We start from the raw sequence: 26,841 nt of genomic DNA on the forward strand, positions 1-26,841 counted from the left end.
CGGAGGCCCGGGTATAAAAGCGGCCATCAGCTGATTGCTCCCGCATTGCAGACGGCGGAGCTTCTGACGGCAGACGGTGACGATGCGGCGCTTCGCTTTCCTCCTCTTCCTCTGCGCGCTGGCAGCGGGTAAGCTTTTTTTCGCTTTCCGACGGCAGCCCCAGGGTGGACGCCGTGTGGAGGGTTGGCTCTCGCGCCCCCAGCCGCGCTGGTCTGAGGGGGAAAGGAAAAAAAAAAAAGCCCGTTAGGGCTGAGAACGAAGCTCGGTTTCCGCGGCCTGGGCCCAGGGGGTAGGCCACCTCGGCTCTTTTGTGACTGGCGGACTTCAACTCGCAGAATTCCTGAGGAATTCTGGGAGTTGAAGTCCGCCAGTCACAAAAGAGCCGAGGTGGCCTACCCCCTCCCCGGCTTTTGGGCCTTGGCTGGATTAGGCGCCTCAAAACTCGGCCAGTCGCTCCCCCTGTCCTCCGGCTTTCAGTGCCGGAGTCGGGCTGGGAGAGTGTGGGGATTACCGGCCTGGAGAGCACCGGACCGGAAAAGCGTCCAATAGGCCTCGCCCAATCTTTCCTGGCCGCTGGCAGAAACTGGGCTGCCGGTCCTTTGGGCCTGCTTTCGCCCGAGTCCCCGGCCTTGCGCAGGGGCTTGGCTGGGCGGTGTTCTTGTTTACCCGTGAGAGAGAGAGAGAGAGGGCGTCGCCTTGGGAGCTGCCCTCCTTCCGCATCGCGACTGAAATCCTAGGCCAGGGGTCTTCAAACTTGGCCCTTTTATGACTTGTGGACTTCAACTCCCAGAATTCCTCAGCCAGCTTTGCTGGCTGAGGAATTCTGGGAGTTGAAGTCCACAAGTCATAAAAGGGCCAAGTTTGAAGACCCCTGGCCTAGGCTTTCCTGCCCCCTTAAACTTGCCTTCCTTTTTATTAATTAATTAATTAATTAATTAATTAATTATATTTTATTTTATTTTTATACCGCCCTTCTCCCGAAGGACTCAGGGCGGTGTACAGGGCAATAAATACAAAAACAGGATACAAAAAGTTAAACGCGATTAAAGAAATGCCCAGGTTAAAACAATAATTAAGATGTATTAAAACCCCAACCCTAACCCATCAGACCAGGTCAGACTGGGGGTGGGGGTGGGGCTTTCATTTTCTTTCTCCCGCGCTCTTTAATTTAAAAATCCCAATAATTTAAATTAGAGTGAAAAATTCAGCTCTGGGGTAGCAATTATCCCAATAACCATGGGTGCTGTGTGTGGGTGTGGGTGTGGGTGTGAGAGAGAGAAGAAATGGTATAGCTGCCTGTTAAATGGCTTTGGTCAAGTTTCTTTGTCTCACTTTTGCGGTTTTCTCACTCAGGCTGCCTCTGAACCAAGGACAATGGTTCAACTGTTGTGGTTTATATCCTGACTTCCCTGTGTTCTTTTAAGGCAAAGCTGTGGGGGTTTGTTGGTTGTTCGCCTCTTCTTTGGGATATTTTTTTCCCCTCCCCTGTGGATAAGAAGGGACCTAAATGAGCAAGATACTGAATTTACCCAATAGGTGGATGGATAGCCTTTGTCAGCCACCTAACAGAGCTGAGGAATTGTTTTACCCAATCCTCTAGAAATTGTTTCTTGGCGTTAGTGCAGTTTTTTTACAATGAAAGCTGATGTAAAAAAATATTCTAAATAAAATACGTGGCAGAGCAGAATGTGGAGCACGCTATATAGCACTGAAGTTGGGATTTGGTGGCATTTATTTTTATTTTATTTTAATCCCATTTATATCCCGCCCTTCTCCGAAGACTCAGGGCGGCTTACAATCTAAGAAGCACAAACCAATGTGCTTAGCAATAGCCTTCATTCTATGTATATGCCTGCTTATTAGGGCTCCCCCCCCTCCGCAAGCGGCATTATTACAAAGTCAGCTGATTGCCTCCAACAATCTGGGTCCTCATTTTACTTACCTCGGAAGGATGGAAGGTTGAGTCAACCTTGAGCCTGGTGGGACTCGAACCTGCACTAATTGCAGGCAGCTGGTGTTACTTAAGGAGGCATTAGCCCACTGCTCCACCAAGGCTTTGAATTGTTGCTACATGGAGTTTTGTTCCGTTTTGGCATATTGACAAGCAAAAGGGCTGGGGAGGATAAGTGTATTGAATAGGAATAGAAATAGAGCTGGAAGGGACCTTGGAGGTCTTATTATACTCCAGCCCCCTGATGAAGCAGGAGATATGGATATGTTCAAAAATTGCCCTGGTGGATTGCTAACCATAAATTACCTAATGTTTTGCAGCTACATCATTAATTATTTCAACCCCTCAGGTGATTATTACTCTGATTCAGTAATCCTTAAGGGTGGTGAAAGCTAAATGATTGCACTTCTATCCCTTAATTATATCACCTACAACAATTTTGTGAGATAGGTTGAGAGAGAGTCAACAAGCCTAAAGTCATTCAGTAAAGTCCGTGGTTGTCTGAATCCAGTTGGTCCCGGACTACACTCCAAGGAAAAGCTGAACTGCTTAATCATGGTTTTTTAAAAAAAATTCAACTAGGCTTATAAAATTTTGTAAAATATAATGAACCACTGGAGAGTCAGGTTGCTGTAGTGGTTAAAGTATCTGGCTAGAAACTGGGGAATATTGAGTTTTAGCCCTGCCTTAGGCACAAAGCCTGCTGGATGTCCTTGGGCTGATCAGTTTCAGCCCTAGGGAAAAGGCAGTGGCAAACCTGTTGGGGGGGGGGGGGAAACCCTGCCAAGTAAACTGCAGAGGCTTGTCCAGGCAGTCTCTTCAGAATTGGGCTTGATTGAATGGAAGGAACAGAAAAAGGAACAAAAACTGTTTTAATGCAGTTGGCTTTTGCTTTCAATTTATTTTCTTAAAAAACACAGCACGTGCTATTCCTCAGATTAACCACCTACATGTTTTATCCATTTTGAGCAAGATTAGCATACTATTAATGAATATGAGCCAATACGTTTTCTCATGTCCATAGAAATGCAAGATATCCTTATTGGCAGTATGGCTTTTTTTTTTGTCTTTAAGCTTAGATTTGTCGATTGCAAATACTGGGGGGAAAACATCCTGGAATTCAACTGGATTAGTTCTTTGTTATTGTTAAGAGATTCTTGCATATTATTCTAATCGTATCTCGCTGGCTATTGACCTGTAACTGTTCAGTTATGGTTGGAGTGGCAACAAATGTAGCCAAACTTGTTGGTACCCATCCTATTTTCCCTCAAACAATTCCAATTTGCTAAGCAATAAGTTAACACTGACCCAAATAAACAGAATCCACTCTTCTTCTATACTTCACAGAGCAGACACCAATCTTTTCACGGATGACTTAACATACTCTTGTAAATAACAAATGGAACATAATATGGGCATAATTATTGGTATTCCCAACCTAATATTTTTGCAGCACACCCTTTTGAGACAATCACATACTTTCTATAGCTCTGAATAAAAGTCTTACACTTCTCAATTGGCAATTTGTCCCATTCGTCTTGAGCAAATTACTCCAGTTGTCCTAAGCTTCCTTCTCCCAACTCTGAGTTTCAGACTTTTCCCTAGATGTTCTGTTGGATTCAGATTGGGACTTGTAGCAGGGGAATTTAGAACAGTCCAATGTTTGCTTTTCAACCATATTTGTATGTTTGAGTCATTTATTCTGTTGGAAGGCACATACCCGTGACAGAGAGCTTTCTAACAGTGGCTATTATGTTTTGATCCAAAATTTCTGGCTAATCTTGTCATTTCGTTGTGTCTTACACAGATTTAAAGCACTCAGTGCTGGAAGCAGCAAGGCAAGCCCATAACATTATGGCACTTTGTCTATGTTACACAGTAGGGATGGTGTTATTTTCTTTAAAAGCATTGTTTTTTTTTCCTTCTGTGAACATAGAGCTGCTGTGATTTACCCAAAACGTTTTATCTGTCCAGAGGATATTGTCCCAGAAGTTCTGTGACTTGTCAATTTATATTTTAGCAAACTCCAGAATGGCTTCTTTTATGTCTGTCTTTTAGAAGTGGGGTCTTCTACCATGGATGCCACTTTCGATCAGATGGCAACAGAAAATATGACTTGATAATATCTCTATTATTAGTATGACTATGACTACTAATAATGTCTGTTATTGGTCTGACTATTCTGTTCAACCTGGGATCAATTTTCCTCTTGCAGCCCCATCTAAGGAGGTTAGTTATGGTTCCATGGACCTTAAACTGCTTGATAATATTAGTAAAGATGGTTGCGGGAATATGAATCTCATTGATAATCATTTTGTAGACTTTACATTTACCTTTACCGTTGTTGGCTATCACCTTCTCCTTTTTCTGCCCAGACATCTTTCTTCCTTTCTCTTGTCCAGCCATACAAAATGGCTGATTGAATGCTTTTTTCCTGATAGGCTGAATGATTGACTGATTTGAAGTCACCTATGGTACTAATTAAAAGGTTTTCTTGAAACATCACTAAAATAGAATAATCTCTTTTTAACTTCTAAGAAGTGCCAAAAAATAGTGTCCATACCATTTTCATTTATCTTATTATTTGCAAGAAAAAGTTATGTCATATTTAAGCCTAGTAAAAAAAAATAGCGTGAAACTGTAATGAAATGTAATGTAGGCATGTCTAACCTGCAGCACTGGACAGCTACTAATGCAAACCTACAAAATCATAATTAAAAAATAATAACACGCTTTATTTTTTTTATATATATACATTAACTGTATTGTATATTTGATATGCGGCTCAAGAAAATTCCTCTTTCTTCCGTGTGGCACAGGCAGGCCAAAAGATTGGGCATGCGTGATCTAATGCATTCTAATGCATTTATTTTCAGTTGCTTTGACAACTCCCCTGCTCTTGAAGAAAGACTGTGCAAAAGGTCCAGAGGTATGGTGCCAGAATTTGCGAACTGCATCTGTTTGCAAAGCAGTTAAACATTGTCAGCAAAATGTGTGGAACAAGCCTACTACGGTAAGTTATGTTATTGCTTTGCTGATGATTTCAGCTCTGTTTTTGCAGCTTGCCAAAGAAGTTTTCTTCTGCATGTAGACAGGAGTTTTCTTCTGCTCGTTGGTGAGATGGAGTAATGGAGCTCAGATCCCAAAGACCTGAGCCCTGTTTCTGCACCCCACCGAAGGCATTGCCGTCTGCACCCAGAGGAGAGATCTCCTAGAGATCAGAATGAGCTGAAACTCGAGCAGTGAGTTGGTTAGGCAGATAAGGCCAGCAGTGCAGGGTGCCTCAGGTGGGTTGGAATAAACACAGGAATATCTTTTCTTCATGGGCTGAAAATCCTACTTGAATTTTTCTAAATCTTCCCCTGGCACACCACGCTCCTCCCTGGAATTATGCTTAATGGTCTGTGTCGTTTAACAACTGCAACCAGGAGTGCCAGGATTGCATTTGACTCAGTCACGTGACATCTTGCTTAACGGCTTTGCTAAGCGATTGAGATTCTGTGCTCAGTTAACAGAAGTTTATTTATTTATTTATTTATTTATTTATTTATTAATGGGATTTATATCCCGCCCTATCTCCCAAGGGACTCAGGGCGGCTAACAACAACAGAACTTAAAGGTCTCTGTACAGTAAATTAAAAATAAAAATTTGAAATAAATTAAAATAAATTAAAGAATAGAGTTAGAGTTGAGGACTACCTGTGCTACCCCACGCTCAGTGTAGCCATAATTCCTCAGAAATAGATTATAAAACTTTGGGATACAATGAAACATTTAATATGAAAGGGTTCCTCATAATTGTGCTTATGTGTGTATGCTAAAATACTATTCCAAATATTGTAGGTTTTTTTCATTGTAAGCAAGAAAATCCGTGAGCCATCCTTTCAGATAAATTCTTTGGGGTATCAAGAAGAAGACTCGAACAGAATGGAATGTTTTTATGAATTAACTTGAATCTTAAATTCAGTAAAATCAATTTGACATTTTTTTAGACCTGCAATCACTGATGTTCTGTTACCAGCTGTTCCGGTTCTTTAATCCATAATTTAAAAATATCATTAGTGGTGAAGATGAAAGTACTCCTTAGTTTTTGATACAAAGATTTTCTGGGTTTAGTTTCAAACATTAACTCCAGCAGAGATGAAAGCACCCCATGGTTCTTGGCAGCAGCCAAAGAACCTGATCCTTCTTGAATTATCAAGATGTAGTTTTATTGACGGACATAAGTCATCCTTGTTCAGTGACTGCCTCATTTTGCAACTATTCATAGTTGCAGTGGTGATGAAAAAGTAACCTTGCAACTAACCTCATCCTTTGTAACTTTTTCAGGTTTGTAAAGCAAAGATTAGCTGCAGTGAGACTGTAAGCAGAGATGTAGAGTCACTTAGTGATTGCTTCATTTAACAACCAATTTTCTGGTCCCAAATGTACTTGCTAAATGAGGACTATATTTCAGATTCTGCCCTTAGTTTTCAGTATAATATTTTCCCCCTGTTTTTAAAGCAGAGTTCACCATTGAAGCGTTCATGGTTCTCAACGTTAGCATCCAGTCCATAGGTTAATTATTTCCGTGATTTCTGACATCAAATATGGGAATACAAGATTGCAGATTTAACAGTTCAGGAAACTTAATATTACTAATATAGTTATGTACAATATTATACTTTAAATTTTATAAGAAAATAAAATTGTAACGTAGCTTCTATAAGAACTAATAAAACAGTGTGTAAAATCTAATACAAAATAATTGTAACTAATCAGAGCTTCTGTACTGGAATCAAATGGATACTGAAGATTTTTTTTCTACAACCAAAGACTCATGTAAAATATTTAATGGAAAACACCGAAAAAAGCAAATTGCTTACTAAAGAATGCAGCCATATGTTTTGGCTGTACAGACTTATTTACAAAAAGACTTGGGCAGACAAAAATTATATTGTGATCAGTGAACAGTTCATGGAAATGGCTTAAAGGGCTATCACACGAAATTTTGCAACATTGTATGTAGTAAAAATAGTATTTGTTTTTTTTAGCAGTAGACAGATACAGAATTTCTCTGGTCAAATTGATGCAGAAGGAACTGTAATTTTTGTAAGAGAAACAGTGGATAGTGTTTGCTCTTATTCCAGCCCATAAGTGCAGATGCTTGCATTTCTTATAAAAGATGTTTTGGGATATGCCCTGATCTGTTTAAAAATATTTATCAAATCTCTTGAGTGAATGCTCTTCTGTGATTAGGAAAGGGCACTTTTTTAAAAAAAATCCCATTTACGGTATATCCCACCCTTCTCCAAAGACTCAGGGCGGCTTACAATTCTAAGGCACAAATCAATGTGCTTAGCAATAGCCTTCGTTCTATGTATATGCCTGCTTATTAGGGCTTTCGCCCCCCCCCCCCAAGCGGCATTATTACAGAGTCAGCTTATTGCCCCCAACAGTCTGGGTCCTCATTTTACCTACCTCGGAAGGATGGAAGGCTGAGTCAATCTTGAGCCTGGTGGGACTCGAACCTGCACTAATTGCAGGAAGCTGGTGTTACTTTAAGGAGGCATTAGCCCTCTGCTCCACCAAGGCTCTTTCAGGGCTCTCTCTTGCCCTTTGTGTATCAACTTCCCTCCTAAGTTCCCCTGTTTGAGACCCTAGTTTTGTCTGGTTAGCTACATCTTCAATTCTTAGTGTTACTTTTGCTTGCTCATGGCCCAAGGAAAATAGAGATAAGTGAAAAGGAGCAAAACTACAGAGATGTGGCATGCTTTCAGCTAGATTGAAAGCTGCCAGAAAAATAAGTGATTTTTTTTCCCCCAACTAATAGTTGCTAATTGTTAGCCAAGCTCTTGTTTCATGCTTTGAAGATCAAACTTCAATCATAAAATAGCACATGAGACATATCTAGGCAGCTGAAAACTTGTTCTAAAGCAGTGGTCTCCAACCTTTCCAGCTTGGCAGATCGGCGAGGGAGGGGTGAGGGGGGATGGTTTCATGTGCACACGCTGCTTTCACAAATGCAGCCGCATATGCACTTCTGTGGTCGCCCACCACTTCTGTGGCCTGGTTCCGAATGGGCTGTGACCCAGCACTAGGTTGCGGGCTGGGGACCCTTGTTCTAAAGAACTTGTGAACTTCAGCCAGGTTGTGTAACATAGAGAACCTGGCCAGGGCTGGTACAATTACATTAATATGTATCAGCTCTTCTTTGTGGAAAATAACAATCAGCATAATTGCTAAAAAAAAATTAATCCCATTTATATCCCGCCCTTCTCCGAAGACTCAGGGCGGCTTACAATCTAGAAGCACAAATCAATGTGCTTAGCAATAGCCTTCATTCTATGTATATGCCTGCTTATTAGGGCTTTCGGTCCCCCCCAAGCGGCATTTTTACAAAGTCAGCTTATTGCTCCCAACAATCTGGGTCCTCATTTTACCTACCTCGGAAGGATGGAAGGCTGAGTCAACCTTGAGCTTGGTGGGACTCAAACCTGCACTAATTGCAGGCGGCTGGTGTTACTTAAGGAGGCATTAGCCCACTGCTCCACCAAGGCTCTTCAAAGCTCTTTAAAGTTCCTTTAAGTGCCAATATAAGAAGTTCTATTTTTTTTTATTTATTAATTTCTACATCACCGATCTCACATAATGATTCTCACAGCTTACAACATAATAAAACCTATCAATACATGAATAAAAGCATATATTAAGAACAGAATTAAAAAGGTTAAATTTCCAAATAAAGATAAAAATAAAGGTACAAAATTCAAAAAGGAAGTTAACAAGAATAGTAGAAAGACACTACAGTATTCTTAGAATATTTAATTTATTCCATCTTTTATACATTCTTGAGACAATTATGCAGCTTAAACCCCATTTCATTAGATTATTAATCAGAATGTGGAATATTTTGTCAGACATTTTATTGAAATTAATAGTTATTACGTCCGTCAATTTGCAGTTCCACAAAGTTCAAAGTAAGCTGCCTAATGAAAAAAATTAGACAAGATTTATCTGGCAAGACAGTGAAAAAATCCACAATAACTTCTGGTTATTGTTGTGTTTTGAATTTTATTTTTTAAAGTTGTGCAGAATATTTGATTTAGAAACATATCAAGTGCAACATTAATAAGCTCTTAAATTCTTCTCTCATGCCTCATCCTTCAAATACAATTTTTTATTTTCTAGTAATCATTTTCTGAACAGGCAATCTCATAAGAACATTTTTAGCACAATCCATAATGAAGGAATTGTTGGCAAAGAAGACAGAAATGGTTGAGATGGCTAAATTCACTTCTTTGATCAGAGAAAATAGCGTTATCTATGTTTATTGCTGATTGGACACCCGTTATGGACTATTTGTGTAAAATAGGAAAAATGAACTTGTGATTTATGGTTTTGTTGATTAAATAGGATCAATTATAGAAAGCAGAGAATTATGCTGTAACCATAGAGTAAGAGGTAAATTTTTCATTGTACTTGTAACTGCTATAAAGAAGATTCGGAACTACTTTTTCTTTTTTTTCTTTCCCCTCCCTTAGCTTTCTCCTTGATTTCTTTTTATTTTCTTTTTCTTACTTTATATTAGTTTGCATTTATTCTTTTCTTCCTTTTATAAATCATTAATAAAAATTATACTAAATAACATTTTCAATATCATCTGGAGCATTGGTCTAGAAAGGTTGGGAACAAATTTAATGTATTTGTACAGCATGTGAACTAGAAAATTTTAATAACACTGTAAACCTAAGTAGTATTTGCAGCAGGACTGTCTTAACTGCATTTTCATTAGATTATACTTTTATCTGTCTAAAAATTAAATGTCATTTTATTTATCAAAATGGTCTTTTTTCCCCTCAGGAGAGTATTCCCTGTGACTTGTGCAAAGAAATTGTACGAGTGGTAGGAAAACTCTTAAAGAAGAATGATACAATGGTAAGAATTCTTTTCTTTAAAAAAATCCAATATTTTTAATCGAGAAGCAAAGTGCAGGATCTAAAAATGGGAGCCACTGCTATGTTGAAATATGCCTTTCAACCAAGGTTTACCATGAACGTATTTCCTAAAATTGAAGGTATTTTGATATTAAAATGCCAATATTGGATTGCGTTTATTCTTAGTGGGAGCTTCTAGGCCTATATTTTTTCATATTAGTACAAAAATGAGCTCATGCCTTAGAAAGATATTAATCAGATATACAATATAAAAAAATCCTTTAAATCCTTCCATTGCATAGTAAAAGACTGATCATCAGTTATACAAAATTCTCACTGCTTCTCCTCTGATGACAGAAGTTAAATCATCTGAATATTTATGTGATGCTTTGTAAAGGTTTGACTATGCTTACTTTCACAGTGTATATAATATTACTTTTTGTAGAAAGTACTAATTCCGCCTAGTATAGAATCTAGCAGAGATGGGTAATATATAGCTAAAATCACGTAACCAAAATTTAATGGCAAAACAAACAGTTTGGGCATAACATTTTCTGTTTGAAAGATGAGAATGGAAATGCAAAGCAACTCTTTGGTGTAATTTTTTCGAAATTATGTTAAAGTTGAAAATGTACAGTCTTGCCTGTTCTTTTCATGTGTCACATTGCTAGAAGACTTCTTGTGTCCTGCTGACCAATAAGCAGGCATAGTGACATCCAACCCAAAACGTTGCCCATATCTCTCTCTAATGTGATTTAGGAATTGAGCATTTCTTCCTGAATGAGAAAGGTGGGAAAATGTTCCTCTATGTTTATACCAATATACCTATCTTCTATTATAGGAAGAAATAGATGAATATTTCAACAAAATGTGTGAATTTCTTCCTGAATCAGACATGATAGAGCAGTGCAAGGACATAGTGGAATCTTACTTGCCAAGTATTCTGGATATGGTCAGATCAGAACTTGTAAGTATTCACTAATGCTACCAAAGCAGCTGATTTTATAATTTTTTTTAATAAACTGGACAAAATTAGTGGGTTTTACATTTTTCTTAACTCAATATTCCAGAATTCTCTGCAGCAGGGATCTTGGGGAAACATTGAATAGTAAAAAAAAGTCTAATGATTTCTGGAAGATTTGATTTTCTGGTTTTCAGGGGTACTTAGCTGCTTAGCTTTTACCGCATTTAGCATAGATAAAAATAAGTAAATTTGTGTGCTTTTCTACTCTAGGAGAATCCTGAAGTTGTATGCAGTGCACTCACACTATGTCAGTCTCTTCAGAAGCACCTGGCAGAAGTAAAATTACAAAACCAGCTTCAGTCCAACAAAATTCCGGAACTAGATTTCTCTGAACTGGCATCTCCATTCATGGCTAATGTGCCACTACTTCTTTATCCTCAGGATAAACCTAAGAAAGAAACTAAGGTGGGAATTTAAAACCGAAAATGGGCTATTAGGGCTGCTAATAACATCTATAATAACATCTGTAGTTGCTATTAACTTTTAATCTTGCTGACAGTTGAATAAAGAAACTCACAAATATCCAAAGCTAAAACTTTCCTCTAAACCCATTACCTTAATCAGAAGCCATAAAGAAGAAACTTTCAATATGCAAATACATTGCTTAATCATGTATGTGATGTTAATATAAAAACTATGATTCTTTATTCCTAAACTTTATCATGCATTCTAACTAAACCAATTAAAGGATGCTATTGTAACATTAGGAAAACTCAAGAAAGTATAAACAATTGTGGTTAACTCAAAGAGTATTTTGAGAGGTAAATGAATAAGTGCAACAAGACTATATGCTTTTCCTCTGGATTCTTGTTTTGGAAATCTTACTAGTGTTGATTCTGAATAAAAGCATGTTGCTGTTCCCAGTATACCTTTACTAAATCTTGTTAGGTTAAAATTACCTGATGCAGTGATACGGAAAAAGTAACGGCCCAGGTCAGAATGTTGCAGGGTAAAATTGTCTAGACTACTCAACGTAACTAGATTCATCCAAAATCTCACCAGCAGTGAATTGTCAGCAGATTTTACAGAAGATGTTTTCTAGTGCCTGAAGGCATGGAGTGTGTAAGACATTAATTTTTTAAAAAAATTATATAGCCATCCATCTGATGTTGCAATATTATGATATGGTTAAGATTTGCTTCATGTTTAACCTACAGGGAAGTGGAAATGTGTGTAATGACTGTATTCAGCTGGTAACGGATCTTCAGGACGCTGTCAGAAACAATTCGACTTTCGTTAGTTCTTTAATTGAACATGCCAAGGAAGAGTGTGAACATTTCGCCCCTGCCATGTCTGAAGTGGTAATTTTTTACTTAGTATTATTAATTTAATATTAGTGGCAAATAAAGTACATTGGCTTGGCATTTTAATTTCCTCAGCTTTGTCAATTTAGAAATTAAGTTGCCATCTTTAAAAGCAATATAAATGAAAAATCTGATTCTGACTATGAAGTAAATTTTATGGTCTGTACAGAATATGTAAGGGCAACTTTAAGGGGATTGTGTAAATTTGAATCAAAGCTTGTATTACAGAATAACTGGATGAGTGCCCACCTTTTAATAGCATCATTGTCACGAGAGAAACGTAAGATGGCAATTATGTATGCCTGCCTCCATATTGTATATAAAAAAGTGTGTTTGTATACATACGTGTGCGTGCACGCACACTATATGTATGTGTGTATGTGTATGTATAAAAATAAATTTGTTTTCGTAGATTTTCACGGGTACAGGTATGTAGGTCTTGGCGTATTCAGGTCTTTTCCCATGTAAGATTGAGAGTGTCTTGGCGACGTTTCGATGAGGTCCCACTCGTCATCTTCAGGCTGGTGTCTTCAGCTTCATGCTTCTTTGCTCGCACAAGCATATATATATCTGAACACGCCAAGACATACATACATACATATATATACATACATACATACATACATATATATATATATATATATATATATATATATATATACACACACACACACACACACACACATATATATATATATATATATATATATATATATATATATATATACACACACATATACATATACATATACATATATATATATCCCAAATATGTATTTGAAGAAGTCATTACATAAGAAATACAGTAATAACATCCATCCCTAATGTTTCTTTTCCTCTTTTAATAGTGTAAACGCTACATTTCTGAATATTCCTCCCTGGCAATTCAGATGATCACGCAAATGGTAAGATTAACATTGCTTATATTTTACTATCTTGCTCCAAAAATATAAAAAAGTAGGTCTGATAGCATCAAAAGTTATCTTGGCTAATCCTGTTGTACCACCAGGCTCCATTTTTTTAATTCTTGAAATTATTTATATTGAAGATACCTATAGGAATATGGTAGTAAGGACAAAATAATATTCATACTGGGAATCATACAGGGTTGACTGCATCACAGCATTTTTCATATGGCATTCAGTTGTGCTAATGTCCATTTGGAATATATAAACATTGAACTAATTTTATTTTGTAAAAATAATCATTATATTGTTAATTGGCCCTTCCCACTTGCATGTAAAGTTGTGGTGTGAACCATTTAGATACTTGATTGATTTCCAATTGTTAACTCTCTTGTGTTTCTTTTTCTCTATCCTGTCAACAGCAAGAGCAGGTATGTGAGAAACCTCCTCCCTCACTTAGAGAGTGTTGCTTGATCTCTTGCTAATGTAGTTGACAAATGTGATATTTTTGACAGATTCAAGGGATAGCGTGGCTGTGGAAAGAATCATTTTTGAGTCTAAAATGAAACCTTGGCCATTCTGAAACATTATGGGGCCTGCTTGACCCACATGGCTTTGAAACTAAAATTAATGCACAGAAAATATTACAAAGCCTGTAGCCATAATGATCAAGATAGTTTTAGGATATGATTTGGGAAGAGATATTGAGCTTCCTAAATAAACCTCTTTGGACCTTGCACCTGTCATGGTTTGGTTGTCAATTGCATGTTGCATGTATTTATAACTCGAGCTGTGGTGTTTTGTTTGCCAACTTTCATATGCCTTAATGAGGAAAACAGTGAAATGAGAAGGAGGATATTTCTTGGGCTGTGTAGAGATGGCATTTGTCGTTGCTTTCTTTCTGAGCCTAGAAGAGAGTTACTGGCCCAAGGTCATCCCACTGGCGGGACTAAAACCTAATCACTTATATTAAAACTGGTTCTCATGTCTTTCATAAGTCCTGTTTAATAAGCCGGTTGCATCATGCAGAGGCCGCGTCCACCTGAGCTCCGGCAATGCGAAAAAAGTCACGATACGTCACATCACGTCACGTGTCACAGCGAGTTTGACACCCGTGCTGTAGGGTTATAAATTAGAGACTGTTTTTAAACACTTTTAATGTGAAATACTAACTGAAAGGAAATTAGGATTTGGCACTGAATGTGTCATGGTTCCGATAGATGAATGACCGCTAAAAATTATAATAATATTTATATTTTCCTGGGCTCCAAGATCACTGCAGATGGGGACTGTAGCCAAGAAATTAAAAGACGCTTGCTCCTGGGGAGGAAAGCTATGGCAAATCTAGACAGCACACTAAAAAGCAGAAACATCACCCTGTCAGCAAAAGTGCGTATAGTCAAAGCTATGGTCTTCCCAGTTGCAATGTATGGCTGTGAAAGTTGGACCATAAGAAAGGCCAAGCGCCAAGGAATTGAGGCCTTTGAACTCTGGTGCTGGAGAAGACTCCTGCGAGTCCCTTGGACTGCAAGGCGATCAAACCGGTCAGTCCTAGAGGAGATCAACCCTGACTGCTCTTTAGAAAGCCAGATCCTGAACCTGAAACTCAAATACTTTGGCCACCTAATGAGAAGGAAGGACTCACTGGAGAAGAGCCTAATGCTGGGAAAGATTGAGGGCAATAGAAGAAGGGGACGACAGAGAATGAGGTGGCTGGATGGAGTCACTGAAGCAGTAGGCATGAGCTTAAATGGACTCCAGAAGGTGGTAGAGGACAGGAAGGCCTGGAGGAACGTTGTCCATGGGGTCGCAATGGGTCGGAGACGACTTCGCAGCTAACAACAACAAATTGAATTTAATAAAATGACTGCATGTATCTTGTAGAACGCTCATGTTTCATTGAAGTTCTGATTTTTTTTTTAATATGCACTAATGGACAGTTATGAGACATCAGGAAGAACACAATAATCTACACTTCTATTTGTTCTAAAGTATTTAGCTTTGTAAGAAAAATCAGTTGTGGACACATGTAAGCTGCTGAAATAAGTTCTTTGATTAAACTTAAAAATAACTTGTCCTGCTGTGGAATAGAAGTGCCAAAATTGAATAAAATTCAACCTGAAAACATACATAACATTTGAGGATATACTAAACAAGCTGTATGTGAACCAGTTTTTTGGGATGGTCCATATCCAGACAAAAGCATGCATTTTTTCTTTTGGATATATACCGAAGCATCATGTTGAAAAGAGAAATGTTTGAGAGAGGTAGAAAGCAAGAACAATCTCAGTCATGGGTGACAGATGTAAGGAAAGAGACTAAGTAGAGCGGGGAGGTCAGTTTTTTGACTGCACATAGAAAAGAGAAGAGAAAGAAGCAAAAATTAGTCAATTTTGTAAGACCAATGTGGATTTGATTTGATTGAAACCTGAAACAACCAAAGCTTTCTATCTTTTGATTCTACGGAACCACCGTTTGTCTGGAACAGTTTGGCAGAACTTCAGAGACACACCATGTTTTGGGCTTGAAAGAAAATGCGTTTTTTATTTCATGTACAAATAATAATATCTACTATTCTGCATGGTGCTTTGAGTTGCTTTTACATTACTGAAATTAGAGTGATGTTAAAACTAATTTGCTACCTTGTAGACTATAGAAGTAACTTACATTGGTGTTTTATGTCTTCAGCAACCACAGGTTATTTGTAATACAATAGGATTTTGTTCTTCTCTGAAATCTATACCCCTCCAAGCTCTGGTGCCTGCTAAAGTTATCTCTACAGCAAAGATGGACCCAGTTGAGGTAAGGCTTAGTACATAGCTATCTGAATGTCATTTACAGAAGCAAGAAGGAGATGAGCGTCGTAAATAGTGAAAAGCTCTAACTTATGTGATTATTTTTATGGATGTAAGTGAGAGATCAGAAGCCTGGAGATGGTAAAGGAGAGAAAATCTAAGAGACAGTGACAGAGGGAACCTCCTGATAAGTTAGAATAAAATGATATAGAACAAAAAGCTCCAGGAACGTAAAATTTTCATCACAGATGCTTGGACATCCTGTCCCAAAGTTCATTAATGCACTTTAGACTCATGGTAGCCTGAAAAATTGAACAAAACAATTTCTGAATGGCTCTTATGGGCTAATAAGAGTCTAATCTTGGCTAGTCTTCCACTGAGACCATCTTGGCCCCAAAATCATTGCCATCAAGATCTCAGTTGACTTAACCCTCTGGTGATGCAAAAACTAAAAGTAGTGGCACCAGCATCAAGGATCCCTGAACTTTGAGGGTTCCTAAGGCCCGGAAAAATAAACTACTGTATGAACAAGCACACTGTCTATGGTGGCTTGGCGTTCTTGGACTCTCCTCTCGCTTGCAGTGATTTAGTTTCTTTACGCGGGTCTTGACCATTCGTATCATTTTTTTTTAAAAAAATCATATTTTGTTTTCTTGGTAGCCATTTTGCTACCCTTAACCTTGACTTGAAAAGTTGGACTCCAGAGGTTTCTTCCGGTGGGGATCTGTTCATGCTGCACCTGGATGAAGTGGTTTTAAGGCCAGATTCCCCCCTGCTTTAAACTCGGGCCAGATCCGCATTTCATCTAGCACAAAAGAGCGTGCTACCGAACTGCTCAAGCCAAATCTTCTCTAATTAATGCATCTGGCTCAAGCTGGGGCTGCAATAAGACTCTGAGAACATACCCTAAAAGTACCTCAAAGGGATAATGGGTCAATTGTTTGTCTCTTCCAAAGAAGAAAACCAAAGGATTTTTTTGTCCTGTTTAGCAGAGTGTCAAAGAATTCCCTGGCATGTGTAGCCAGGAAGAGCAGCCCTTCCTTCCTATTGACAGCATACCCCATAAATGTAGAACTTGTGTCAACAGCCATAATAGTTACCATTAATAGATATTTGTAATGCAAATCCTTATAAAGCGCTATCAAATAGATAAATGTCTGCTCCTTTGGGCCTGGACCTATCTTCCCTGAGTTACAGGGAGTGCCGTGATTTATGATATTGGCCCATTGTGGAAAGATTGCTGCTGTAATATTCTTTTCATGTTGAAATGAGTGAGAATGGAAACTTGGGTTAATGTGAATTAACGTTTCTGGACGCTAGAAGGAGAGGGTCTGCAGTCCTACCCTAATTTAGAAAGAAATGAAGTAGCCCAAGGGTTGACAGCTAAGTTTTTTTTGTTTTTACTGCATTGTGCTAACCATTGTACAAATGCCGCAGTAGTTGCTAATTTTATGGTGAACAATTGAATATCCAATACTGAAGTCAGAATATGAGTAGAGAGGTTCCTTCAGGTGACAGCAGGAAGTTTTAAGCCTTGCCTTCTTAACTAGTGAGATAGAGTTAACTCTTTCTAGTCAGGTCCAATTTCCAGTGACCCAAAATATACTTCAGCGTACGTCCAACTACTGTTTCATGTTTCTGTAGCTGTGGATGTCTTGTTTTTTTTTTTGTAATAATAACTACTGCAAATAATTCTTTTGGCTGAAATGTATAGACCAACCCGAGTCACAAGGAAGCATTCTCTCTCTGTGAAGTATGTACTATCATGGTAGAAGAGGTGGCCAGCCTTCTGGAAAGCAATAAGACGGAGGTATGCATCTTCCACGAAATATATTAGACTGCTAATATTACCTGTTATATAATACAGTTTGCTCTCCACGAGCTGTGCTTTGTCTAATTTGATCAAATGAGGTGACAGGTGGCTTCTGACAAAATGGCTTCCTTTGCGGTGGCAAAGAAAGGATCACCAGAGGAGCTCATCTTGCAATGTTCTTGCCGTACAAAATGAATATCTACTTTATTCACTTCAAATAAATAACCCATGCTTATTTTGTAAATTACGATTTTTAAGGCTGCATTTCAGTGTGCCATTGAACCGTACTATAGTTTGCATGTTGCTAATTTGACCAGATGCTTAGAGGCCTTGTGATGATTAAACGTGTTAAGTCTCAAAGTAATTGTCTTTGTACTTAGGAGGAGATGATACATGGAATGGAGAAAGTCTGTTTAGTGCTACCGGAAAAAAGCCGAGAGGAGTGCAAGGACTTTGTGGAAGTTTATGGGAAGTCTATTCTTGACATGCTGTTGGAAGCTACTAGTCCTAAAATGGTGTGTGTGATGCTGAGATGCTGCAAAAATAACATTTTACCACCTGGTGAGAACTTGGAATAATCCTTTGCTACATAATCAGTGCTTCTGTGTTTGATTTGGATTTTACTTTGCCCGTATTGCTATTTTTTATTCAGTTATGTAAATATAGAAATTTAACTTGACATAAAGACCTTTGCTTTGTGTACCCTCAGAAGAAATTGTTCCAGTGCAATCAGAATTGGGAAATGTCTGTGATGTGTGCAAGATGATCGTTGCTTATGCAGACAAGGAACTAGCAAAGAATGCTACCACTGCGGAGATTGAAATGTTTCTGGAACGAGTCTGCCACTACTTACCAGAGTCTGTTAGTGACCAGGTAATTAATGTGCTATTGTGTGTTAAAACTGCAGTGCTGTGAATGAATTCTTCTGAAAATTTAATCTGTGAAAGCAGAAAGAGTACAGTTACAAATGATTGCTACTTTGTAATGACCTCCACAAAGCTGGACACTTTAGGTTCCAGCATGTTAGAGTTGGGTTCTTTCAAATCATTGCCTAGTGTTGTGAAAACAGACCATTTTATTGGGTTAGCTTGCATCTGTTATGATGACATTTTCAAAATTTAACACTTAACATAAGGAAACAGTTGCCTTGAGCTGTAATGTTAGGGTTGCTTCTTTGAGGAGCAGATCACTTCTGTGCTTTAAAAGAAGTTGATGTACTGTAGAGTAAGTGAGGTCCTGTTTGTATTTCATAACATAAGCTGTTCTGAAGTTGCAAGCTACAAGCATGATGCTTAGGAATTTGAAATATTCCTTTGCTTTTCACCTGTCTATATGATACTCCAGTGGATTTGTGTCCAAGAATCAGTGGATGCATTTTAATTTATCTACTTCTATACCAATTCTGTACACAGTCATTCCCTGCTTAGTGATTATGACAGTAATAACAATACAACTCAGAATTGATGCAGGGTGTACCATCAAGATTTCATGGCCTGTTATCAAAAGCCTTCAGCTTGAAACCAATTGAGGTCTAGTCAGTTTCAGGCAGGAGCCAATGTTCTAATCACCCACAGGCCATCCTGCTTACAAACAGTAATTGGACGTGGAACTTTGTTCCTAAGCAACATAGTTCTACAGGCCAATGTCACATGACCTCACTCATGTGCAATGGCAGATCTGGCAGTTCTAGTTGCCATTGTTAGGCAAACCCTGTACCATCACTTTGACCTCTTACTGGGTTTCCCCGTGGACTTTGCCTATCAGAAGCTGGCAATGAAGATTGCAGATGATAATCAAATGTAGGAATTCTGCAACAGCTGCAACTATAAGGACAGGTCAATAAATGCCCCTGATTCAGTGCCATCATAACTTCTAACCACCATTGAACGTTATACAAGGTCTACCCGTAATTGCAGTCACAGAGCTGAGCTTATTAAACTTGCTGTTATTACTTTTTAGGGAAATGCTATGTAGTGGAGAAAAGCGGCTAAGGAAAAGTTAGCTTGTTTAAGCCATCTCTTTGTCCTGCAAAAAAAAAAGGGGAAAATGGATCAGGCACAGGACACAGTATGAAATAACTTGTATCTGAATGAGGTGGCAGCAACTAGCAGTCTTCATTGTGTCTCTCTGTCACACACACATACACACACACACACACACACACACACACACACACACACACACGTTCCTTTACAACCATTTCATATGACCATCTGTCTGCAAGCAATATAAATCCTTCCGCTCCCCGCCATCTAGTCAGATTCCGGTCCCTAAATGAGAGGATTTATTTAACTTTGTAACAAATAAGTTATGTGGTTAGATTAGGTCTGCAAACTTAACTGTGAAAAATCTAGCAGATATCAAATATCTCATTGAAATCAATAGTAGCTTTGGCTAGGTGGCACTTGGTATAACAAAAGGCTCTTAAATTCAAAAGTTTCCATCTAAGTTACATAATCAATTAGTAGATCCTATTCCATTTCTCATTGATGCTTTATTTGCTATAAACAGTGTGTCCAGTTTGTGAAGGACTATGAGCCAACAGTTGTGGCACTTCTGGCAGAAATGATGGATCCTACTTTTGTGTGCAATGTAAGTACCGCAAATTAGAATATTTACTTATGAACTACACTTCAGTGTATGTACTGTTAAATAAATAATTGGCTTGGCATTTAAATGGTTACAGTGAGGGGAAAAATTATGTGATCCCCTGCTGATTTTGTATGTTTGCCCACTGACGAAGAAATGATCAGTCTATAATTTTAATGATAGGTTTATTTTAACAGTGAGAGACAGAATAACATCAAAAAAATCCAGAAAAACGCATTTCAAAAAAGTTATAAATTGATTTGCATTTTAATAAGTGAAAATCCACGGATTTTCTATGAGATTAAGGTCTGGAAACTGGCTGGGCCATCCACGACCCATTTTCAATGCCCTGGCTAAGGGAAGGAGGTTCTCACCCAAGATTTGACGGTATTTAGCCCCGTCCATCATCTCTTTGATGCGGTGAAGTTGTCCTGTCCCCTTAGCAGAAAAACATCCCCAAAGCATAATTTTTCCATCTCTGTTTTTGACGGTTGGGATGGTGTTTTGGGGAGTCATAGGCAGCATTCTGCCTCCTCCAAACATGGCGAGTTGTGTTGATGCCAAAGAGCTCGATTTTGGTCTCATCTGACCACAACACTTTCACCCAGTTCTCCTCTGAATCATTCAGATGTTGATTGGCAAACTTCAGGCGGGACTGTACATGTGCTCTCTTGAGCAGGGGGAATCTTACGGGCTCTGCAGGATTTCAGTCCTTCACGGCGTAGTGTGTTACCAATTGTTTACTAAGTGACTATGGTCGCAGCTGCCTTGAGATCATTGACAAGATTCCTCACCGTTCTCATGATCATTGAAACTCCACCAGGTGAGCTCTTGCATGGAGCCCCAGACAGAGGGAGATTGACAAGTTATTTTGTGTTTCTTCCATTTGTGAATAATCACGCCAACTGTTGTCCCTTTCTCACCAAGCTGCTTGGCGATAGTCTTGTAGCCCATTCCAGCCTTGTGTAGGTCTACAATCTTGTCCTTGACATCCTTGGACACCTCTTTGGTCTTGGCCATGGTGGAGAGTTTGGTATCTGATTTATTGATTGCTTTTGTGGACAGGTGTCCTTTATACAGGTAACAAGCTGAGATTAGGAGCATTCCCTTTAAAAGAGTGCTCCTAATCTCAGCTCATTATCTATATAAAAGACACCTGTGAACCAGAAATCTTGCTGATTGATAAGGGGATCCAATACTTATTTCACTCATTAAAATGCAAATCAATTTATAACTTTTTTGAAATGCATTTTTCTGGATTATTTTTTTTTGTTATTTCTCTCACTGTTAAAATAAACCTACCATTAAAATTATAGATTGATCATTTCTTTGTCAGTGGACAAACATACAAAATCAGCAGGGGATCAAATATTTTTTCCCCCTCACTGTAGATACCTACTGTCACAACTGAAAGCTATTTATGGATAGCAGGTACCAAAGAAAACTCAATAATGCTTTATCTTAAAGTGATTTATTTATTCTGGATTTATCTAATCCAAAATTAAAGCAGAAAAATAAGAATAAGAATCTGGCTTCCCCATTGTCTTTGCTTGTTGGAAGGTCGCAAAAGGGGATCACATGACCCTGGGACACTGCAACCGTCATAAATGTGAGTCAGTTGCCGAGCATCTGAATTTTGATCACGTGAACAGGGATGCTGGAACGGTCATTAGTATGAAAAACGGTCATAAGTCACTTTTTCCATTGGCTAAAATGCCCTTTGAAAAGCTGGGGTTTGTTCTTATCTTATTTTCTGACCCAACCAAGGCATAACATAACTTGTCCGTTGTAACGACAGAGATTTCTTTGGTTCCTTTAGCATTCTTTGTAGAAATCCTAATAAGTGAACGGACGGATCACACTTTTATTACAGTGAAACAGTTAAACTGCAGTTACTGCCTTTCACTTTACAGAAACTTGGAGTTTGCTCAGCATCCACTAAACCTCTTTTGGGATCGGAATTGTGTGTCCGAGGACCAGGGTACTGGTGTAAGAACATGGAAACTGCAGCTCAGTGTAATGTAAGTATTTTTGTGTACTTCTGAGCAGACATGTAGATAGAGACAGAAACCCAGCAAGCAGCATTTCCTTATGCCAGCTAATATGGGAGAGGTTTTCTACAAAGCAAGAGCACCCACTAGAAGGCATGAGCAGGATCCACTGCATGCTGCAGTGACACAGCAGGGGTGCAGCTTATGCACCTAAAATTAGTTGTCACCATTTGGGATTGGTGAATGCCACAAAAAAAAACTATAGTTTCTGCCTTTTTGAAGGAGGCTGTAACACCAAAACAAGTAAATAGAGAATCCTGAGTAATTAAAGTTTCTAAACAACAAAGGTGTTTAAAATGAACACATTGGTGGATTAAAATGCCTTTGAGAATTAAAAACCTATTTGACCACATAAAAAAAAATACAGACCCTGATATGTTTACTGGAGAGTTCATTCCAAAAGGTTAAGCTTGCCATTGAAAAGGCTTGTCCATCACATCTCTAATATGAGAGAGTATCAGAGCAGGATGCAATAGCGAAAGAATGAAATGTTTTTGCTTCTCTTCCGTTGTCTGTACTGAATAAGCTCAGTAATGAGCTCTTAGCTATTCCCTCAGACACGAGTTTTCTTCTGTCTGCATCCTAATCCTGCTTTGTTGTCAGCGGAGGGATATACTAAGGAAGTGAATGGATTGTGCATAGCAGAAGAGAATGCAGAATGTCCAGAATCAGTCATGTCACATGGCCAGCTCCTCCCCATTGTCCATGGCTTCATGGATTTTAATTCGGGCTTCCAAAAGGAGCACCTGCATGTAAGCTGGAAAGTTGTCCAGCATCCTTTGGAATCAGCTAGCTTCTGGGGATAGGCCACGAAGTCGTAAATTGCTGTAGTCGTGGCAGTCCTGCCTTGGATGTTCTGGAGAAGATCAAATCTAGTCTCATTTCTGTCAGTTGGGTAGTCAAGCAGGATGGGCAGTGAACCCTCAGAACCCAAGTGCCTGATACCAGATGTAAACATTCTAGAATGACACGGAAATGGAAGAGAGAGCCTGGTGAGAGTAAAATAATTTCTATAGACAATGCCAGTTCCCTTTTGCAATTCCTTGATTTGTTTTAGTATTGTACTAGCAAGCTAATCCTACCCAAGTCAAACTGTGGATGAATGAGGAAAATGTTATGACTTGTTTATTTGGTCACAGTACGGCAGGCCAAAATGCTTTACCCTAATTTCATCTAGGGAGTGAGTATCCAAAAGAGGGGATGCTGTACTGGTTACCTGGCACCTCTTTACCTGGAATGGTACTGTCTTGCACAATGCCATATGTATCTTCCCTAGGAAGGCATTCCTTTGTGCCTGTTTTGTTATCTCTGTATGGCAAGCAGACGTTTTTTGTTCGAGAAATTTTTAATTCCACTTTGAAACGTATTAACTACTGTGCCACATTTGGCTGGAACGTGAAATAAAATTAAAAAATGAAATAAAATGGCCCTCATTCAACCTCTGGAACAGCTCCCTCCCCCTTTGACGTAAATCTCATGGTTTAGGCCAGGGGTAGGCAACCTTGGCTCTTTTATGACTCGTGGACTTCAACTCCCAGAATTCCTGAGCCAGCATGGCTGGCTCAGGAATTCTGGGAGTTGAAGTCCACGAGTCATAAAAGAGCCAAGGTTGCCTACCCCTGGTTTAGGCTAACACGAGTAGGATTGTTCATAAGGGGTCAACCTTATTAGTTTGTGATTATTATAGCACAAACTGGAAATCATAGTTCAGAGTACAGCAGGAAAGGTAAGTGGGAGGCTGGGTGGAGCCCAAGTTGTAGCTAGGCCAGGGGTAGGCAACCTCGGCTCTTTTATGACTCATGGACTTCAACTCCCAGAATTCCTGAGTCAGCATAGCTGACTCAGGAATTCTGGGAGTTTAAGTCCATGAGTCATAAAAGAGCCAAGGTTGCCTACCCCTGAGCTAGGCTGTCAGAGCTGCGCTGTGAGAAATTTTCAGACCGCTAGATGGCATCAAAGCATTATGGTTTCTATCTCTCTTTCCTGCCATCTAATGATTATCTAGATTTTTTTCCCCAGTTTAGATTTAGCAAACTGAAGTTTTGAGCCAGCTAAAACTTATGATGTTGGTTGAAAAAGTTGTAAATATTCAATAAGCAGCAACTTTATAAAATCCCAGAAATTTTTGGGAATGGCTTCCAGGCACACTTTGCATAACCCTGATATAAATCATGTTTCCTCTGATTATGCCTTGCATATCTCTTCTCTTTCTCTCTCACACACACACCCTTCCTTCTCTCTTTCTCTCCCAGGCTGTTGAGCACTGCAAGCGTCATGTGTGGAACTAGGAAGATACATCATTTTGGCCAGTTCTTTTTTTTCATTCTTGGAAGAAAATGGAAGCCAAGGGTTCAGCTAGTAAAAGCTAAATCTTAGTGTCTTGATCTTCTCCCACTCCATTTCAAGTACCTTTTTATGAATTGCTTAGTAGCAGTGCTACTATCTTGGAAGGATCCACTGTTTTGACTTACTGATACTTCTAATTCCAGTTGTAGGCCTTTGCGGTACGTGAGAACATACTGCCAGTCATTGGTCAATTGGGTTCAGTGTTTCCGAGAAGGAGTAATATTGTGTGTGTGAATGTAAGTAAACTAAGGACAGTGCTGGTGTGTCTGGATTTTAATTATTATTTTTTTAAAAGACATTCTTGCTGATAATTAAACCTAAAATGTGGGACTGCAGTGCTCTCTACTGAAATAGCTGTTGATACCCTTTTGTGTGATCAGTTAACTTTGTAGACAAATCTTCCAAATAAATTCTTAATTGCTGGCTTAAAACTATATAGACAGAGGCAATCCCGTTCCTTCCGAAGGGATAACTTAGGTATGCCCACAATTGTGTCATAATTAAAAGTCTTAAGTCCCAATGCCTGTGTAGCTAATAATGAATGTTCATTCACAACGTAAGGAGCAGGCAGGACTAGTTGATAGTGCAAGTTTGAAATGCTTACGAATGATCAGCCCATTATTTTTTTTAAACAAATTTAGTAGCTTCTCTTTCAAGAGGTGCATTTCATTTGGCCCACCTAGACATCTAGTGCATGGAGCTCTTTCCCTCCATTTTGGTAAGGTGTATTTTCTGAAATTAAAATAAAAAAAAGCTTGGTAGAAAAAAACAGGCTGAGTATCAGTTTTCTTGTTGGATTGTACATTTATCTGTTAGGATTGTCTTTTCTTAACAACCTATCCCTCTACAGAAGAGGTCCCCACAACCCTAGGCTGTGGCCCCCAGGTCGCGCAAGCAGTGGGGGCCACGCGTGTTCATGCACAAAGCTCCACGCGCCCACTGTTTTCCAAGTAAAGATATGGGACCACTGCTCTTCAGTGTTACCTCTACTTGCATAAGTTGACATTTTCTTGGATTGTAGTGGGAATAAATCAGAACCACGTATGAGCAAAATGTTAACTGGTAGTCATGACTTTTACGTGAAGACAGCTGGGGTGTGCTGGGTTGGGGTGGGGAGCAAGTACACAGACTCAAAAACAGTGCCGCTTCTTGAACATAGGTAAACAAACCATAAAGCCCTTAAACTTCTGACTTGGTTTAAAATACAGATTTGTAGAATGGAATTCCTAAAATAATCAACTTCAGCATTATTGTTACAGTTAGGAATATTTTTTTTTAAATTTTATATATCTTGGGTGCACTTTTGAGGGCATTGACTTGAATTCTTCAGACTGATAATTTTTTGTTTTGCCTGCTACTGGCTCCAAATTCTTGCTGCTTTGAAATAAGTATATAATGAAAAAGAACAGCAAGTTAATATAGATGTTTGTTCTGTAGTGTTGTACTTAATAGTTCCTTTGTAAGAGATTGTAACGTGTTGCTGGAAATTATAATACACTCCCTATAAAAGAAAAATGGCATTCTGTGAGGTAAAACACATTTATGTATAGAATCCAGTTTCTTGCTGATACGAAACGATTTCATACTTTTTGGACAAATTCTTACAACTTAATGTAAATATGATGTGCAGAATAATGTCTTTACCTTCAGAAATGAGCTGGGAAGATAAGCAGCTGCTTTAACAAACCACTCTATTCTGTTTCTTTTTTTTTTGCACTAAAGCTTCTGTAATTCAATAAATATGTAACTACATTCGTCAGTATTTTTTTAAAATTATTTTAATTGTTAACTTGGAAGCTAATATATTGAGAGATAAAAGTTGAAATGTTGATAATTTGTGAGTAGTAGAGCCATATCCTGGAAATTTTAAAGAGTAGCCTAAATGAAGAGGGATGTCTAGAGCTCCTGTATAATGTTATAACTCTTTTTGAATATGGTCCCTATTCCCTATTCTCCAAACACATAGGGTGGGTTTAATGTACTATTCTCCCTATTTGTAAAGCTGAAATATTAAATTTGAAGAGCCCCAATTCATGTGAACAATTAAATCATTTCATATAGCTTATAAATTCCCTTTTTCTCAATTCTCAATTCTACTATTGTTTTTCTATAATCAGAATTTTGCAAGACAATAACTGAATTATAAA

At 38.6% G+C, this 26,841-nt stretch overlaps 1 protein-coding gene across 1 annotated transcript; it reads left to right on the forward strand.

Moving 5' to 3' along the window:
- On the forward strand, positions 1-26,446 carry PSAP (prosaposin). Its single transcript, XM_083364801.1, has 14 exons — positions 1-128; positions 4,828-4,964; positions 9,794-9,868; positions 10,709-10,834; positions 11,102-11,296; positions 12,049-12,192; positions 13,044-13,100; positions 15,789-15,902; positions 17,610-17,705; positions 18,089-18,269; positions 18,418-18,581; positions 20,220-20,300; positions 22,211-22,318; positions 24,601-26,446. The coding sequence occupies exons 1-14, from the start codon at positions 83-85 to the stop codon at positions 24,634-24,636; spliced, it is 1,560 nt and encodes a 519-aa protein (XP_083220927.1). The 5' UTR covers positions 1-82; the 3' UTR covers positions 24,637-26,446.
- The last annotated feature ends 395 nt before the right edge of the window (positions 26,447-26,841 follow it).

The sequence above is a fragment of the Vipera ursinii genome (assembly GCF_947247035.1).
Source record: "Vipera ursinii genome assembly, chromosome: 5".
In the NCBI taxonomy this organism is placed as follows: domain Eukaryota; kingdom Metazoa; phylum Chordata; class Lepidosauria; order Squamata; family Viperidae; genus Vipera; species Vipera ursinii.